The sequence below is a fragment of the Trichosurus vulpecula genome, chromosome 9, assembly GCF_011100635.1.
Source record: "Trichosurus vulpecula isolate mTriVul1 chromosome 9, mTriVul1.pri, whole genome shotgun sequence".
In the NCBI taxonomy this organism is placed as follows: Eukaryota; Metazoa; Chordata; class Mammalia; order Diprotodontia; family Phalangeridae; genus Trichosurus; species Trichosurus vulpecula.
Genome location: NC_050581.1, coordinates 112,012,106 through 112,030,690, shown reverse-complemented (window position 1 = coordinate 112,030,690; position 18,585 = coordinate 112,012,106). Strand labels below are relative to the sequence as shown.

Here is an 18,585-nt window from a genome sequence, read left to right as displayed (position 1 = left end):
GGAACTTAATCCTGACTTCCCTAACTCATAAAGTTTCAACAATACAAGCATAAATGATCCTAATGTCAAGGATGTGACAGAAGGTTGATGTAAAGGAGTAGAAAATTTCTTTTCAAATGTAATTTTATTATTAGAAAAGTTAAGCAGCAACATTTCTTCAGCAAATATTATTATGTGTAAAGCACTGTGCTAGGTGCTGAGGATTAAAAAAAAATGGGACAGGGCCTCTGGCTTTTAATAAGCCAACAATCTAGGAGGTGATATAAGACAAGAAAAAAATAACTCTAAGAAAAAAGAGAATAATATAGGTACAAAGTGCTCTGAGTACACCAAAGAAAAAATCTGAATTGGCTGAATATGGGTGAGGTGGGTGGTGGGTTTAGGAAAGATATCACAGATGAAATACCTTCAGTTTCTTTGGTTCAAGGTTACTAGAAAGAAATTGTGACTCTAAACAGACATTATATGTGGAAAAATTAAGCCATTCATATATAGCAGTAATGTAGCCATTCAGCAATACAACTTTTTAAAAGAATTATTCATAAGACAACCAAATAAAAACTCACTAAGATATTATTCAACTGCTTATGAGACAAAATAAAGCTTTTAAATATAGGAATCTAGGAAAAAAAATTCCTCTCATTTCATTCTCCATAAGATTGTTTAAGAAAAAAATCCAGGGCAGCTAGGTGGCGCAGTGAGTAGAGCACCAGCCCTAGAGTCAGGAGGACCTCAGTTCAAATCAGGCCTCGGACACTTGACACATTTACTAGCTGTGTGACCTTGGGCAAGTCACTTAACACCCCAACTGCCATGCCAAAACAACAACAACAAAAGATCCTAGACATCATCTTTGAACCCTTGATAAAGACTTAACTGAACTCATACATCTTGCTAATCACCAAAGAAAACAGCACTGAAATATGATACCCTGACTTCTTTGAAAATAGCCTACTGTGCTGTGACTTCATCCAGTCATTTCTGAAAGCATTTTAGAGTAATATGGAGAAAATGGCCAAAACATCCCTAGCCTTTTACCCATAGATTACATTGCTAGGAATATGCTGTGAGTGTAGTCAAGTAGCATTGATTAAGTGCCTACTGTGTGCCAGGCCTTGTACTAATCTCTGAAGATACAAAGAATAGCAAAAGACAGTCCTTCCTCCCAAGTAATTCACAGCTGAAAAAGATAAAGACACTGGATATGCCAAGAGGTATAGCAGCAGTTTTTGTAGTAGCAAGGAGTGAGAAACTGAGATGCCCTTCACCAGAGGAATGATGAAACAAGTCATGGTTCATAAACATAATGGAATATTACTGTGTTGCAAGAAATGAATACAGAGGAATGTGCTAAGACTGATACAAAGAAAAGAAAAGCAGAAGTAGGAAATTAGTATACACACTGACCACAGTAATATAACCTGAAAGATCAGTGACACTAAAACCACTGAAACTGAACTCACTTCAAAATTATAGTGACCAAGCTTGGCCTAAAAAAAAAAAGAAAAGAAGTTATCTTCCTCCCATCCTTCTTTGCAGAGATGGGGGACGGTGGATGTGGAACACTGTATAAAATGTTGGACTCTTACTTATGTTGATTAGTTTACTGCGCTGTTTTCCTCCTCTCATTCTGTTATAAGGGATACCTGTGTACATTGAGAAATGTGGTACAAAAATAAAAGAGAAATAAAAATTTATTTAAAAATAAAAAAAATCCTTTAAAAGAGGTGGTTTGCTTTCCCAGGATCACAAGATATTTTCCTATGACTAAAACTTTCCGAAACTAACATAGAGAAAAGAACAATGATGAGGTTCAAAAGACCTTGACTGTAGCTCTAAGTATGCCAGTAGTTATGTCAATGAACTAGCTTTCTAGATCTTAGTTTCCTCAACTGTAAAATGAAACGGCTTGATAAGATCTTTAAGTTCTTTTTCTAACTCAAAATTCTAATTCTATTTACACACCAATGAAAGCAATTCAAACTTTCACTCATATGTATATAGAGGACACCAAGGTTGTGAGTCTGGGTGACTGGGAAAATGGTGGTCCCCTCAACAGTAATAGGGAAGATCAGATGTGGGGGAAGTTTTGTGGTAAAAGTAAGTTCTGTTTTGGAGAGAACTCTTCTTCTCACCCTCCCTTCATCTTCTAGGAGTTAGGGAGACTTAGCTCCCTCCACATGACACCACAACATCATTGCCATCCTTTCCAGACCTCACTCCTTCAACTCATTGACTATGGAGGGGAAGATGGAAGACTCTTTACTTCCCAAATGCCATTTCCAAACTCTCCCTCAATTGTGATTAGCAGTCTACAGACCTCTGACATTCACTCTAATTGAGTGATAAATTGAAATATATTGTTCAATCTGGATTCTGATCTGGATCTACCCACCCACAGAGTATTCTCCCTCTTTCCTCAGTGAGTTCAGTGTTTGGCTCACAATTCCCTTTCTTGATTCCAAATTCTGCTTTCACACCAGGGGTCTTCAACACAGTCCACTTTAGCTAAAACAAAGAAACTAAGTCACACCTCTGATCTTGCCATTTTCAAGTATTCTACTTCCTTCATTAAGAACTCTAAAATTCATTTATCTGATAACTTCCTATATTTCCATTTTTCTCTATGCCTTACTTCTCCCTAAACTTATTCTTTTTCTTCAATGAGACCACCAATCTTCTAGACTTCAATGACTTCTCAGGCCATTATATGCTTTTCTGTCAATATTCTCCTTCCTTCCCAATTTAACAGCCTGAGTTAACTAGCTTAAAATTATTTTCTACATTTGAATCACTTGTCCTATTACTTGGTTTATTCCTAGCTACTTCCTCTGTTCACATGAATTACAAAAGGAAGCTTGAGGAAGTCAAAATAACAGATGACTGGATCCAATGCAAAGTTCTGTTATCTTACCTCAATTCACAACAGCTAGGAAGTCCTTTTACTTTTCTACAGTTGACATTCTAGCTCACCACAATAGCTTTTACAAACCTAAAGCCCTCTACCATTAGCCCCTACACCAACCCTCCCAGCTGAGGATCTTTTATGTTTCAGTTGTTTTTCAGTCATGTCCAATTCTTCATGACCCCATTTGGGGTTTTCTTGGCAAAGGTAATGAAGTGCTTTGTCATTTCCTTCTCTGGTTCATTTTACAGATAAGGAAAGGAAACTGAGGCAAAGTGGGTTCAGTGACTTGACCAAGGTCACATAGCCAGTAAGTGTCTAAGACCAGATTTGAACTCGGGAAGAGGACTTCCTGAATCATTGTATCACCTACCATTTCCTTAAGTTATTGTCCTGTAGCAATAATACATAAAGTATTAGGCTTAGATCTAGGAAGACCTGGGTTCAAATGCTGCCTTAGACACTGACTAGTTATGTGACCCTAGGCAAGTCACTTATTTCTTTGTGCCTTTTCTCAACTCTTAAATGAGAAGGCAGGATTCTGTAGCCTTTAAGGTCCCACATAGCTCAAAACCATGTATCTGGATTTTAGCAATTAATCAGTCTGCAAGCAAGTATTAAGTTCCAAACAATGTATCCCAAACAAAGACTTGGGATATAAAGAAAGGCAGAAACACTCTCTGTATAATCTCAAATTCCCAAAAGGAAAAAAAAAAGTATAAACTACATATAAAATGTATACAGTGAAAATGGAAGGTAATCTCAGAGAGAAGGCAATACAGTAACTGGGAGGCCTAGGAAAGGTCTTCAGCAGAGGGTAAGACTTAAGCTTAGTCTTGAATAAAATCATAGGGGCTAAGAGGTAATTGAGAGGAAAGCACTGCAGGCATGAGGGACAGCCTGCATCAAAATATGTAGTAAGAGACAGAGAACTGGGTACAAGTAACAGCAGAAATGCTAGTATGGCCAGATTGTGAAGTTTGTGGGGAGGAGTAAGAGTGAAAAAGTAATAAGAGGCCACCTTATGAAAGATTTTAAAAGTCAGAGGATTTTACATGTGATGCTGGAGGTAATAGAGAGCCACTGGAGTTAACTGGGGAGAGGGTTGGTATGGTCAGAAAATTACCTTGGCACTGGAATGGAGGAGAGATTGGAATGGAGAGAAAACTGAGGCAAGGAGAACAATTATAAAGCTAATATAATAGTCCAGGTAAGAAAGAAGATAATGTATACAAGAAACATGAAGAAAAATGACAAGATTTGGTAATAGACTTGTATATGTGGGTTAAGTGTGAATGAGCAGCTGTGGATGAAAGCAAGGCTGGCAAGTCTGAATGACTGAGAGGATGGTAGTGCTCCTGACAGTAATACTGTCAAAATACAGCCAGAAGAGTAGAGGTTTTGAGAAGTAGATAATGAGTGCTTTTTGGAGAAATTATTTGGTTTACACAGGTAAAAGCCAGTCTGAGAAATATCCAAAAGGTAGGTGAATGATGTGGGAGTGAAGCTCAGATTAGAGACAAGGGCTGTATACACAGACTTAGAAGACATCCATATGGAGATAATAACTGGTCCAGGGGAGCTGCTGAGATTACTAGGCAAGACAGAATGAAAATAGGGCCCAGGACAGAACCTTGGGGGATATCTATAGTTGTAGCAAATGAGTGATACTGAAGTTATGAAGGTTGCTTTAGATCTATCTGAGAGGGCTAGCTCCAAATTTAACCTCTAAAAGGGGGAGAAATTCTGAGCTATTTTGAGGTCCAAGTTACATCTATCCTGTTGTAATGTGGATAGGACAATATATGAAAGACTTCAGGTTCTGTTGGTGTGGCAAATCCCTTTACACTATGTAGATGAAAATCCACTTCTAGCTTTGAGACTTCAAGAGCTGCTTAAGGCTAAGAAATATTAATTGACTTGTCCATCGTTGCACAGAATGTATGTGACAGGGAAAGATTTAAAACAGGACTTCTTGACTCTACACACTATGCAACACAATCTCTTGACTATAGTTGATATAATCTTAGCTTCAGCCAATCTTTCCAAATAGATTTCTCATTACTCTCCCATATTCACTTTTAAATTTGAGTCAAACTGGCTAACATTCCACCCTCTGTCTCTGGGCCTTTGCATTGCACTCTCCCTTCTGCTTGCATTATACACACTTCTTACCTGTACCTAGTAGAAATTACCAGGTTGTTAAGGCTTGGCTTAACAGCAATCTCCTATAATAGGTCTTTCCTAACCACCTTCAACATTCCTGGTCTTTCTCCTGCCCCCAAATTTCTTTGTATCGCCTCATTTGTGTGTGTGTTTTTCCCTTGAAGACTATGAGCACCATTTCCAGAGTTTATTTCATCTGTCTTTGTATCCCTAGTGCCTGAGACAATGGGTTGAACTTAGAAAGTACTTAATAAATACCTCCTGAATGACTGGAAACTTAGGTCATCAGTATCAAGTGCAGCATGGTTGCTGAACTAGACCAGAGTGAAGATGATGTACAGGGACTGAGAAAGGATCTGAAGTGGGTCTAGGGATGCAATAGACTACAGGAGTGATTTGAAGGGGATTTATCTAGATAGCCTAAACTTTTAATGGAGACATTAAATGTTTCAGTGATATAAAATTTATATGAGATCTAGAGGGATCAAAGAGAAGGGCTTCCCATTCTGCCCCTTGCTATCCCTACTCACCTGCCCCTAAAGAAAGTTGTGAGAGAAGGTGAAGCTTTCATGAAAAGAGTATAAGTAAAATATTATCTTCAGAGTCAGGATTCATTTAGTCAGGTGATAGAAGAAAATAAAGAATATAGGATAAATAGGTACTTGGCTATAATCAAATGAAAACTAATGCATACAACACAGCTGAAGAAGAGAACAAAAAGAAGAATAGGGGGTGAATAGGTATGGGAGAGGGAGATAGGTAATCAATATTTAGGCAGAGTTATTAGCAAGAGTAAGAGTTGTATTTTTACCTTCTGGGTGGGTATGAAAAATAGGTATGATAAAAGCACTCAAAAGTCTAAGAGAAAAGAATAAATGTGATGAAGAATACAATAATTAGAAGACAGGAAAAATCAACCATGGAAAGACTACATCTACTGAACGAAGAAGAAAACCAGATACTGTATATCACCACACAATCGTCGCACCCTTTTTTTTTTCAGTCCAAAAACTGGTTTATAATCTTTCATCAGATAATTATCACATAGTATAATTCTGTTCATCAAGCTGCTTAAAAGGTAAACAGAGCAACAATGTTTATTTGCCAGTCACATAGGGATATGCATTTATCTCTTGCGCATTAAGAGGCACAAGCCTAGAATTCTCAGCTCACATGCATTGTCAGTGTATTTCCGAAAATTGACTTGCGTGGTTTGTTTAGAGTGCTATGGTACTAACGGTATGCTCAACCTGATGAAAGAGGAGTTGCCAGGCAGGTGAAGCTGCTATGAATAAGTCACATGATATAGTAAGACATGCATCTTCCCAATTTTATTGTATGATCACGAGTATTTCCGTAATTCTAATCTTGCACCAAAGACAGTTTAATAAGAAATGATTTTTAAGTAATATCAACACAATAAAAAAAACCTTCACATAATGGTTTCACCCCACTTCTTTGCAAAAAAAAAAAAAAAGAATTGGAATCTAATCTGTGATGATTATATGGTGAAACACAGTAAATACACAAACACATCATTCATAGGTACAACCTAAAGTCTTCCTGGGAGATTATCACACAAAGGCAAAGTTTTATTAATATTAAAAGACAACAAGGTTGGAGTTTAGGCAAACCAACCAAATAAAAATTTATCATCCAATGATTATCAATTCAAACTGAGTTCTTGCTAGAAGTATGGTATTCTCAGGAATCCTAAGAATACGACACTATCCTTGGTAACACACAATTTATAGTTTAGTAGAGTAGATAAAATGAAAAAAACTATATTGTAAGGCAGCATGTGAAAGTATAATAAGGGAGTTAATGCTGAACTATGGTACTACAAAGTAAGGATGTATTACATGTAGCTAAGTCTCAGAGAAGGAACTGGAAAGGCACATATAAGAAAATACACATGCACTAATATAGAGATACCCACTGTTAGTCCAGGCCAGAGTTTTCTGAGACTCTTGTATAATGAAGCCTCAGCAAACCTCAACCATGGTTGGGTTCCCAAGTAGTCTGGCCCCTGTAGAGGCGGGGGTGGGGAAGGGGGGAAGAGGGAAGAGGAAGAAGGGAAATGAGAAGATGTCAGCGAACCTCAGACTTTACAATTATCCATTTTACAAAAGAACTTCCCTATATAGTTCCTTTAACAACTAAAGGAACTTTTTTTTTTCAAAAAATGATTTGACTCACACAAATCCTTTGAAGGATATAGTTACTATAAACAAAACACACTTATAATTAATCTAACCCCTTTAAGGTTTGGGAAATCTTCTAAGAGGCACCATCTCATTTGACCCTCACAACAGCCCTGTCAGGTAAGTGTTAAAAGAATTCTCATTTTACAGATGAGGAAAATGAGGCTTAATGAGGTTTTGACTTGCCCATGGTAATACAGTCCTTACAGTATTTAAGTATCAGAGACCATAATATACCTGAGGTCTCTATTGACTAAAAGGCAATCACTCTTTCCAATGTAACACATGCTTCTCAATTAAAAAGCTAACGTAAATAATGAAATCACTCCTCAATTTTAAGTCCCAAAAGAGAAGAAGAGTATCATGGGCATTCCAAAGAGCAGATGATCCTCTCAGCATTTTTACTCAGCTTTAACATATTTCTTAGGTTGGACACCAATAATGAGTCTCAGCATTAAAAAACTGTTCTACTTCCTCTTCTTATAAAGCAATGAAATGGGCAGAGTTGACAGCATGATATTCTTCTCTGTGGCTAAACAAACATTGACTGTGCCATAAATATTGCAAAAAAAGAAAACTGTAAACACAAGAACCACAGAGAATTCTTCTGGTACACTGTCATTGTACAAGGACAAAGTTTTATCACTCTTAGAAGGCACTATGATAGAGTTCAGTCATCATAAAAGCACAATCATTCTAAAAATGTCAGCTGGTTATTTATAAACACAATAGAATAAAACAACAGAAGATTCTAATATATGCAACTGTACTATATATACACATACTTTAAGGTATGTACATTAAACAGTTACATAATTGGACTCCACCTTCTTGATGAGACATATAAGATGGGCCATATTTTTCTCCTAAGTGGGATAATAATAGTGAGTAGCTATAAAGAACTTAGGTTTGCAACATGCTTTAAAAATATTATCTCATTTCATCCTCACAACCCTCTGAAATAGAAATTATTATTATCCCCATTTTACAGATGAAGTGGAACAGTGGACTGAGGGCTGGACCTGGAGCAAGGAAGACCTGAGCTCAAATGTGACCTCAGATATTTAATAATTGTATGACCCTTGGATATAATGTGTCAATCAAATATAGGTCAAGCCTAAAAGGTAAGTATTTTAAATGCAGAGTATGGTACTTCAGTTGAGAGAATCTACAGATTTTTTTTCAAAAATTAAATGTGACAGAAAGTTCAAAGTTAGAACACTCAAGGAAACTCTGGGAGAAGGGTTGAATTCTGTCATGGACAAAATTAGAGGATTAAAAAACTGTCTTCACTTTTAAGTTCTTACCTTATTGGCCCTGAGCTGCTTGTAGATGTCTGTTTGTTGCCTTATTCGATACTCCAAGTCAGAGACTTGAGCCTGAAGCCAGGTCCATCGACATATAATTGCCGCCCTTTCCAGTGCCCACTGCCACTCTGCTTTAGGGTACCTGGAAAAAGAGGTCACAACACAACTTTAAACTTAATGCTAAACTACTTTAATTTCTTGACCTATTATTTTTATATCACTTTCATGTCCCATTATATTTTCCCCTAAGGCCATCCTTTCTAAAACACACACACACACACACACACACACACACACACACACCCCTTCAATCCAAAACAGCAACAAAATCTGACATTATGTGCAGTGTGCCATACTCACAGGCCTCTACTTCTACAAAGACACAAAGACTACTATATTTTCACATCTCTTCTTCACACCAAGTAAGTATAGTGATTCAAAAGACTAACTGAAAATCCTAAGACCTGCATGCCAGCCAAGCACAGGCAAAAACAAGTTACTTAAAACTTTGCCAAGTCACTTAAGTTTTCTCTGGGCTCTATGGTAGGTGCTTTGGAGAATACAAAAAAAAATTAACAAAACACAGACCTTGTCCTCAAGGAATTTCCAGCATAAAAACTGTTGAAAGCTTTAGTGGCACAAATGTATTCTGTTCAACAAATATATGTAATCATATTGAAGCATTTTTTTCCTATATGAATGTAGGAAAGGTTTTGATTTTCTTTGTAAGGAAAACAATCTCTGTAATGCTATTTATCTGTTGGGATAAAATTCTGAAGGTATAAAACACACTAAGGGATTTTTAAAGCCAGCTGTGGCAGTTCCTTTCTTTACTTGAATTTGCGTAATAATAATAAAGCAAATTTTATATTGACGAGAATCAAAAAATTAAGAACTATCAGATATACCTACATAAAAAAGACAATTACCTTCAGTACAAATCTATGAATTATAGAATTTGGCGCTTCTAAAAACCTTGTAAATAATTACTTGAAACCTTTTTATTTTACAGATAAAGAAGTGAGGCCTGGCCAGGAGTGCACCAAAAACAAAGCTGAATTCTGAATGAAAAGAGATAATAAATGCTACAGGATGGGCTCAAAGTAGTGTATAAATAGTAAAATCTCATAGAAAGTGATGGGATATGAACCAGATCTTGAAGGAATAAATAACTGAAAGGCACATAGCACAAAGAGGAAGATTATAAACAAAAGCCCAGAAGGAAGAAGGCACTTGGCATTCAGATAACACATTAATTTAGCCGGTTTTATGTATGTTAGTAAAAGCAGGTAAGATTTTTGGATTAAGGTCAGACTGCAGAGGGCCCTGATTGCCAGGCTCAGAAATCTAGGTTTTATCCTACATACACAATCTCTACACAGATCAGTCACTTATACGGATTAATCTGCCATGCTGTACTAGGGAGATTGGAACAAAGAATATGTTGGAGAGGTAAAGAAGGAGTGTCAACTTCAAGATTTCCAGCCAGGTAAAAAAGGAAAGCAGGAAAAGATCCTGATTTATAGAAATGTTATATTAAACTCTAGCGAAAATGGCCTACTTGTTGACTTTGCACATACTGTCCCTATACCTCAAATGATCTCCCTTCCTCATCTGTTTCTTGGAACTCCTACTCCTAACTTCAAGGCTCAGTTAATGTCCTCTTCTATACCAACTGCTCAAGATGTTAGCACTATTCTTTCACCCAAAATTATTTGACACTTGTTTAATATCTATCTGTTGACAGGCTGTTCGCCCTAAACGAATATAAGCTTCCTGAAGGCAAGTATTACTTAACCTCTTTTCTGCGTATTCTCAGAGCTTACTTTAGTAAGCCCAGGTTGCCTTTAAATTGATAAACTAGGCCTTTTAAGACATGCTGAATGAAGTAACAGGAGGGTGAGGAGAGATGTCCAGCCAAGAACTAGAGAGGTAGAGCTTGCTACTAAAGTTAGGCCCGAAATTGTAAAACAGTGGATAGATCATATGTGTGCAAGAGGATATTAAATAATATACTTCATTGGATTGATAAACTTTATCAGTATGGTCTTTTTCTAGGCATTTTTGTCTTGTTGGTTTTTTTTAAATTAGTATTTCATAGGCACCACAGTGATCAAGTTTTCTATTTGTTGTCTCTCCTCACATCATAAATAAAACCATCTCCTTTCCATATTAATTTGTCAGGTAAGAATTATAGACCAACAAAACTTAGGAGTCAAGAATTCCCAAACCTGAATCCCACCAAACTTTGAAACTTTGTTTAGTCATTTCGGTTGTGTCCGACTCTTCATGAACCCATTTCTGGGTTTTCTTGGCAGATATACACTGGAGTGGTTTGCCATTTCCTTCTCCAGCTCATTTTATACATGAGGAACTAAGGCAAACAGAGTAAAGTAACTTGCTCAGTGTAACGTAGCTATTAAATATCTGAGGCTGGATTAGAACTCATGAAGATGAGTTTTCTTCATTCCAAGCCTTGTGCTCTCTCCACTGTGCCACAGAGTTGACTTTTAGTCAGCCATATTAAAAAATACAGAAGGTGGTATTGGAATGAATTCAAAACAAAAACGCTGGGGCGCTAGGTGGAGCAGTGAATAGAGCACCAGCCCTGGAGTCGGCAGACCTGAGTTCAAATGTGACCTCAGACACTTGACACTTGCTAGCTGTGTGACCTTGGACAAGACACTTAACCCCAATTGCCTTGCCTTCTCCCACCCCCACCCCCCACAAAAAAAATTGCTTTAAAGTCACTGTTCACTTAAAACAGTAGCCTTGAAGCTGAATGTGGAAGTTAGGACAAAATATACTGTTTTCCAAGAGTTTAAAAAAAGGGCAATTTTGTGAAAGTGTTTTTGGTATGGCAGACTTTATTATGATTAAAGAAATAATAAAAAGTAGATGGGAAGAAGACAGAGTAAAATAGTACATAGAAATCTTGCCTTGAAGTCAGGATGACCTGGATTATAGGATCCTACCTTAGATTTTAAGTCATTTAAACCAGGGCTGTTCAAAATGTGGCCTGTGGGCCACATGCTGCCCGCAGGCCACATGCAGCCACAGTATGATTTATGCAACCCGCCTACAAGCAAAGAAATTTATATAAATGCTTTAGTAAACTAAGCCGAGCTACTGCAGAGCTCTCACTAACATGGCAAATCAAAATATATTGTCCATTGTTTCAATAAAAACCTAAGGTTGGACAGCCCTGATTTAAACTTTCAGTATTCTCAGGAAACTCTCTAAGATTCTAAGCTAGAAAAGAATTGCAAATCTGTACTGGCCAAGGGAGTTTCCATACGAGGAGTTCCCTACATCAGTGAAATCATATGTCCAGATCAGACTAAAAGGGAGGGAGGGAGAAATAGGAGAGAATAGTGGATAATACAAAGAATGAAATGATTAAGGGCGCAAGAGCTATAATAACAAAATCCTAGCTGCTAAAAGTCAGTGTGAAGGTTTATATTAAAAATACTGGGAAAGAGGCAACATTGAAGAGACTGTGGGAACTTGAGCTAGTAAAATACAACAAGAAAAATATGTAAACAAACTCTGGCAAAGATTAGCCAAAACTATGTCTATTTGTAGATGATATGTCTGTTTACTTAGCAAACCCTAGAGAATCAACTGAAAAATGAACACGAATAATAGCTTCAGTAAAGGAGAAAGATACAACATAAAGCCAGGAAAAGAGAAAACACACAACAGTATTTCTACATACCACAAATACAACTGGGAAGAAGTGATAGAAAAAGAATTAGTATTTAAATTTTTAAGAGGTTCATTCAGTATCTGGAGTTAACCTACTAAGGCACACACAGGACTCATATAACTAATAACTTATAAAACAAAATTTAAGTAGGAGGAATGGTAAGTATCTGGAATTACTCAAATTACTTTGTAAAATAGGTAATTATCAAAACCAAAAATAGGAAAAATATTTATCAAAAGAGTAAGCAAGACTTCACAGGAAACACATAGCATATCATTTCTATACTTCAAACTCTATTGTAAAGCTAGTCATCAAAAGTATTTAGTGCTGGATATAAAAAAGAAAAGGCACTTAATGGAATACTAAATAAACAAAACCCCAAAACAAAAGTGTACAGTTCAGTATTCTATAAACTCCAAAAACACCAACTGCTGGGCAAAGAACTCTCTTTGGATAAGAATTGCTAGGCTAACTGGGAAGAAGTCTGGCAGAAGTGCGCTTAGATTACATCTTTTTGTTGACGTTGGGTCTCAATATCTCATCCAGGCTAGAAGTGTAGTAATCACTCACAGTAGGTTCCCACTAATCAGCACAAGAGCTTTGACTTGCTCTGTTTCTCCTAAGGACCAGTTCTCTCTTCCACTGCAATCTAGTGGCATCTTAAGTGTCATTTGATATTGGAACAGGATTTTGTGCAGACACTCAATCAACTTAGCTCACTGCAGAACTCCTGAGTCAAGTGAGCTGCAACCTCTACGGACCGCCCAGCATGGATTACAGGTGTGCACCATTAAGTCCAGCTAGACCACATCTTACATTATATATCACTATAAATTCCAAAAGGCTTATTCCACCTAAGCATGTTAGAGGATTAGAGATCACAGCTGTAAATGACTTTGAGGTCATTAGGTCGAATCCTTCATTTTAAAGAGGAAGAAATTGAGGTCCAGACAGGTGAAGTGACTTGTCTAGGGTCACAAAACCAGGGTAGTTAAGTGTCTGTGGTAGGAATCAGTCAGTTCTTCCAGAGTTCAAATACAGCACTCTCAACACTACAGCTGCACCTTACCATTATTTTTTTTAATCAGAAAAGAATGAAAGGTAAGACCTTCCCAACTACTGATAGGGAGAAAATTCTTAATCAAAGAAGGGATGGAGCTGAACACAAAAAAAGTTAATTTTGAAGAGAGAAAATTAAAAAGCTTCTGCAGAACAAAATCAATGTAATTAGAATGATTTAAAAAAAACAGAGTAAAAAAAGTATTTTTGTATCAAGCATCTTTAGCAAAAGTCTGATATCCAGTACATATAGGAAGTAGACATGTATCTAGGACCAAGAGCCATGCTTCGATAGTTGTTTTTTTTTTAAAGTCAACTATGAGACTACATATTGGCCGGGGGGGGGGGTAGGGGGGAGGGGGAGAGGGGGGTGTGGGTGTGGATTTCAAATTAAAACAGCTCAGGAGTTTTACTTCATACTCACTACATTGGAAAATATGATAAAAGACAGAAAAAGAGATTATGGGAAGTCAGGCACAACCAGTGCACTGTTGATGGAGTTGGGTTTAGTTATTTTTTTGGTTGTTGTTCAGTTGTGAACAATTCTTTGTGACCCCATGAACCACAGCATTCCAGACCCTTCTGTTCTCCACTGTCTCTCGAGGTCTGTCCAAGCTCATGTACAATGTTTCTGATGCGGGTGCTTGTGCTTGGACCCTAATTCTTGTATCACATTTCTCCTTAGCCTCTGCTTGGGTGCCTGTGCCTGGACCCCAACTTCAAAACCATACCCAGTTCTAAAATCACATCTCTCCCTAGTCTCAAAATACTGTCTCAGGTAGTTCCTCTCCAGTTCAAGGGCAGCATGCCTTACCAAAACACTTATCTCTCCTCCTGATAGAGTGGACAGCTGCACCTATAGAATTTATTGGTCCAACTCCCTGTGTACGTGCTGAACTGGCCATGTACTGGGTCATAAAGATACTCACTACTCACTGGCCTATCATGTACATGCTAGACCCAGGCATATGTATACTCCCTTACATTCATCTTGTCTAAGAAGACATTGATGGAAGCCTGGATATTTCCAGTCAGCCCTGACCGTTAGTTGACTTAGTGATGTTTCATGGTCAAAACCACATTTCCTTGCAGCCTCTCCTCCCCGCCCCGGCCCTGCTATTTCCCAGTGAACTCTGGGTAAAACGGCTACATAGTAGATACTAAATGTGCATGTTCCTTTAAGAACTAACCACTCCGTAACTACTCCCTAATCCCACCCCAAAATGTCCTATATAAAATATACTTGTATCCCCTTTTAGACTGCAGGTTCTCTAAGAACTCTTGCCTGCTGCAAAGCGTAACAATAAACTTTTGCCAACTTGACTTAAAGATTGCTTGGGTCCATGAATTCATTCCAGGTGACCTTGCCCTGGGAACTTTAGTTTCAGGATTCCTGAATCCCTGGGTCTTCTCTCTCAACATTTTCATGACACTATCTATCCATCTCATTCTCTGCTGTCCCCTTTTCCTTTGGCCTTCAATCTTTCCCAACATCAGGGTCTTTTCCAGTGAGTCCCATCTTTTCATTATGGGACCAAAGTATTTAAACTTTAGCTTCAGTATTTGACCTTCCAGTCAATAGCCTGAATTAATTTATGCATTGACTGATTTTATCTCCTTGCTGTCCTTTCTTTTAAATATTGACTGATTTTATCTCCTTGCTGTCCAAGGAATCTAAAAATCTAAATCTTCTCCAGCAGCACAGTTTGAAACCATTGATTCTGCAGTTCTCTGCTTTGCTTACAATCTGAATCTCACAACCATAAGTTCCTACAGGAAAAACAATAGCTTTCCCAGCAAGGTTTTATCTCTGCTGCCCAGATTTGCCATAGCTTTCCTTCCAAAGAGCAATTGTCTTTTAATTTCATGGCTGCAATCACCATCTGCAGTGATCTCTGAGCCCAACAATATAAAATCTGATGCTGCTTCCATTTCTTCTCTATTTGCAAGGAAGTGATAGGACCAGTCACCAAGATCTTTTACACTCTTCTTTTTCACTCTCATTAAGAGGCTTCTTAATTCTTTACTTTCTGCCATTCATCAGAGTGGTATCGTCAGCATAGCTGAGAATATTGATATTTCTCTCAGCAACTTAAATTCCTGCATTTGATTCTTCCAGTGATGGAACTGTAAGCTAGTTTAATTGTTTAAGAAAACGATTTCTCATCACGCAAGTTGCTAAACTCTGTTCATGCTCTTTGATACTTGGGTATGTACCCTAAAAACCTCATCTATGGGGTACAGGGTGAGGGAAACACACATGCATGGAAAATTAAATAGAAAATATGTACAAATTTTTAGGCGAGAGTACTATCAGTTGGAGTGACAAGGAAAAGCTTCCCATAGGAGTTGGCTCCCCAGATAAGCTTTAAAAGAAATCAGAGATCACAGGGGCTGTGGTAAGGACAGGACACATTTCAAAAATAGGAGAAAGTATGTATAAAGGCACAAACAGGGGAAATGGTAGAATGCTGCAAATTGAGGGGACAAGTTGGCCAGTCAGGCAGGAACATACCAGGCAGTGAAGCTTGGAATATTTGACTGGAGACAGAATAAAAGGCTTTAAAGTCCTTTAAACTCCTCATTTGACTGAAGGCTCAGAATGGTAAAGTTATTTATGGTCTAAAACAGGGCTGTCCAAAATGCAGCAGTGTGATTTATGTGGCCCACCTACAAGCATAGAAATTTACATAAATACTTTCGAAGTTGAGCTACCCCAAAGCTCTCACTACAATGGCAAATCAAAATATATTGTTCTATTGTTTCAATAAAAACCTACGGTTGGACAGCCCTGGTCTAGGATCTGGGTCTTTGGTCTTCTAGTCACCCAGAATCCAGAAAAGGTTTAAAAACTCTTGAACAAATACCTGTCTCGAGCTCACTCAGTGGCTGTCAGCCATCCTACTGGCAACAAAGCTCCAGAAGGTGACCCCCTGGCTCCTGGCTGCAGAACTCCCTGTCCACCAAGAGCCTCAAAGACAAAACTGGAAATCGAGTCTGGCTGTAGCAGCACCAGTGTAGCCACACTGTGTACTTCTAGGACAGATAATTGAGAAACAGAGGGAACCAGACAAGAGAAGATATATGTGGGGAGGGAGGAAGAGCCTATGTAGGGCTGTTCAATACTTATCAAAAGCCTGAGGGGAAAAACTCTAGCCACCAGCTAAGACCAGTTCCATTCCCCTCCAAAGTCACTGGGGGCAGGGATTGAGGCTGATCAACTGAGAAGTGATGAATAGTGTGAAAGGAGGGCCTGGATGCTTTCAGATACAGGGCCTAAGAAACCACCAGAGACAGTAAATCAGACCAGAAAGTTATAGGGGAAAATAAAGGAAGGTGGAGCAAGAGGGGAACAAATGGAAATCTCAAAAGATAGGTGGAAGAAAATAGATACATTAATAGAAAAAACATTAACAGCAGAAGGAAACATGGTCTCCAGATTTAGTAAACAAGTTCTAGTCTCAATGAATAAAAAATACTGTAAAATAAAACTTCATCCAAGAAAATGACAATAATGAGACAACATATCAAAATTTATAAGATGCAGCCAAAGTGGTTCTTGGGGAAATTCTGTATCTCTAAATGCTCACATGAATAAAAGAGAGAAAGAAGAAATCAATGAATTGGGTGTACAACTAAAAAAACTAGAAAAAGAACAAAGGAAAAGATTAATAACATTAAAATTAAGAAAACTATTGAACTACTAAATAAAACTAAGAGCTGGTTTTTTTTTAATACAGCAACAACAACAACAAAATAGATAAAACTTTGGTTTTTTTGATTATAAAAAAGAAAGAAGAAAACAAATTACCAGTATCAAAAATGAAAAGGGTGAATTTACCACCAAATAAGAAGAAATTAAAACAATAATAAGGAGCTATTTTGTCCAACTGTATGCCAATAAATCTGACAATATAAGTGAAATGGATGAATATTTACAAAAATATAAATTGCCCAGATTAATGGAAGAGGAATAAAATACTTAAATAACCCCATTTCAGAGAAAGAAACTGAACAAATGATCAATAAACTCCCCAAGAAAAAAATCTCCAAGGCCAGATGGTTTTACAAGTGAATTCTAACAAGCATTTAAAGAACAATTAATTCCAATACTATATAAATTATTTGGAAAAATAGGCAAAGAAGGAGCCCTACCAAATTCTTTTTATGATACAAATGTGGTGCTGATACCCAAAATGGGAAAAGCCAAAATAGAGAAAGAAAATTACAGATCAATTTCCCTAGCTAATACAGATGCAAAAAATTTAAATAAAATATTAGCCAAGAGATTAGAGCAACTTATCACAAGAACAATACTGTGACCCGGTAGGATTTATACCAGGAATGCAGGGCTGGTTCAATATTAGGAAAACTATCAGCATAATTGCTATCAATAACAAAATGAACAGAAATCATATGATTATCTCAGTAGATGAAGAAAAGGCTTTTGACAAAATACAACACCCATTCCTAGTAAAAACACTGGAGAGTATAGGAATCAATAGAATTTTCCTTAAAATAAGTGGCATCTATCTAAAGCCATCAGCGAACATTGTATGAGATGGGGACAAGCTGGAAGCATTTCCAATAAGATCAGGGGTGAAACAAGGAAGTCCACTATCACCACTGTTATTTAATATTGTACTAGAAATGTTAGCTTTAGCTATAAGAGAAGAAATGAAAGGAATCATAATGGGCAATGAGGAAACAAAACTATCACTCTTTGCAGATGATATGATGGTATATTTAGAGAATCAACTAAAGAACTACATGAAATAACTACCAATTTCAATAAAGTTTCAAGATACAAAATAAATCCACATAAATCACTGGCATTTCTATATGTTACTATCAAAGGCCAGCAGCAAGAGACAGAAAGAGAAATTCCATTTAGAGTAACTGTAGACCAGATAAAATATTGGAAGTCTACCTGCCAAGACAAACCCATGAACTGTATGAACACAATTATAAAACACTTTTTACACAAATAAAGTCAGATCTAAATAACTGGAAAATATCAAGTTGCTCATGGGTAGACTGAGCTAATATAAAATGACAATTCTACCTAAATTAATTTACTTATTCAATGCCATTCCCATCAAACTACCAAAAAATTATTTTACAGAACTAGAAAAAATAATGATGAAATTCATCTGGAAGAACTAAAGGTCTAGAATATCAAGGGAATTGACAAGAAGAAATGCACTAGCCATGTGTGGTAATAATGTAATTGAA

The 18,585-nt window shown here is 37.3% G+C and overlaps 1 protein-coding gene across 2 annotated transcripts in view; it reads right to left on the bottom strand.

Annotated features, from left to right (window-relative positions):
* The window catches only part of LOC118830915 (KAT8 regulatory NSL complex subunit 1-like), a 178,822-nt gene that overhangs the window by 115,593 nt on the left and 44,644 nt on the right, over positions 1 to 18,585 (bottom strand). The window contains exons 2-3 of one of the 2 annotated variants that reach the window (XM_036737996.1): positions 8,583 to 8,724; positions 7,011 to 7,100 (exon numbers count right to left, since the gene is read on the bottom strand). In XM_036737996.1, coding sequence (XP_036593891.1) covers positions 7,011 to 7,100; positions 8,583 to 8,724 — 232 coding nt within the window. The remainder of the gene's footprint in view (positions 1 to 7,010; positions 7,101 to 8,582; positions 8,725 to 18,585) is intronic. The other variant, XM_036737997.1, reaches the window with a different exon arrangement.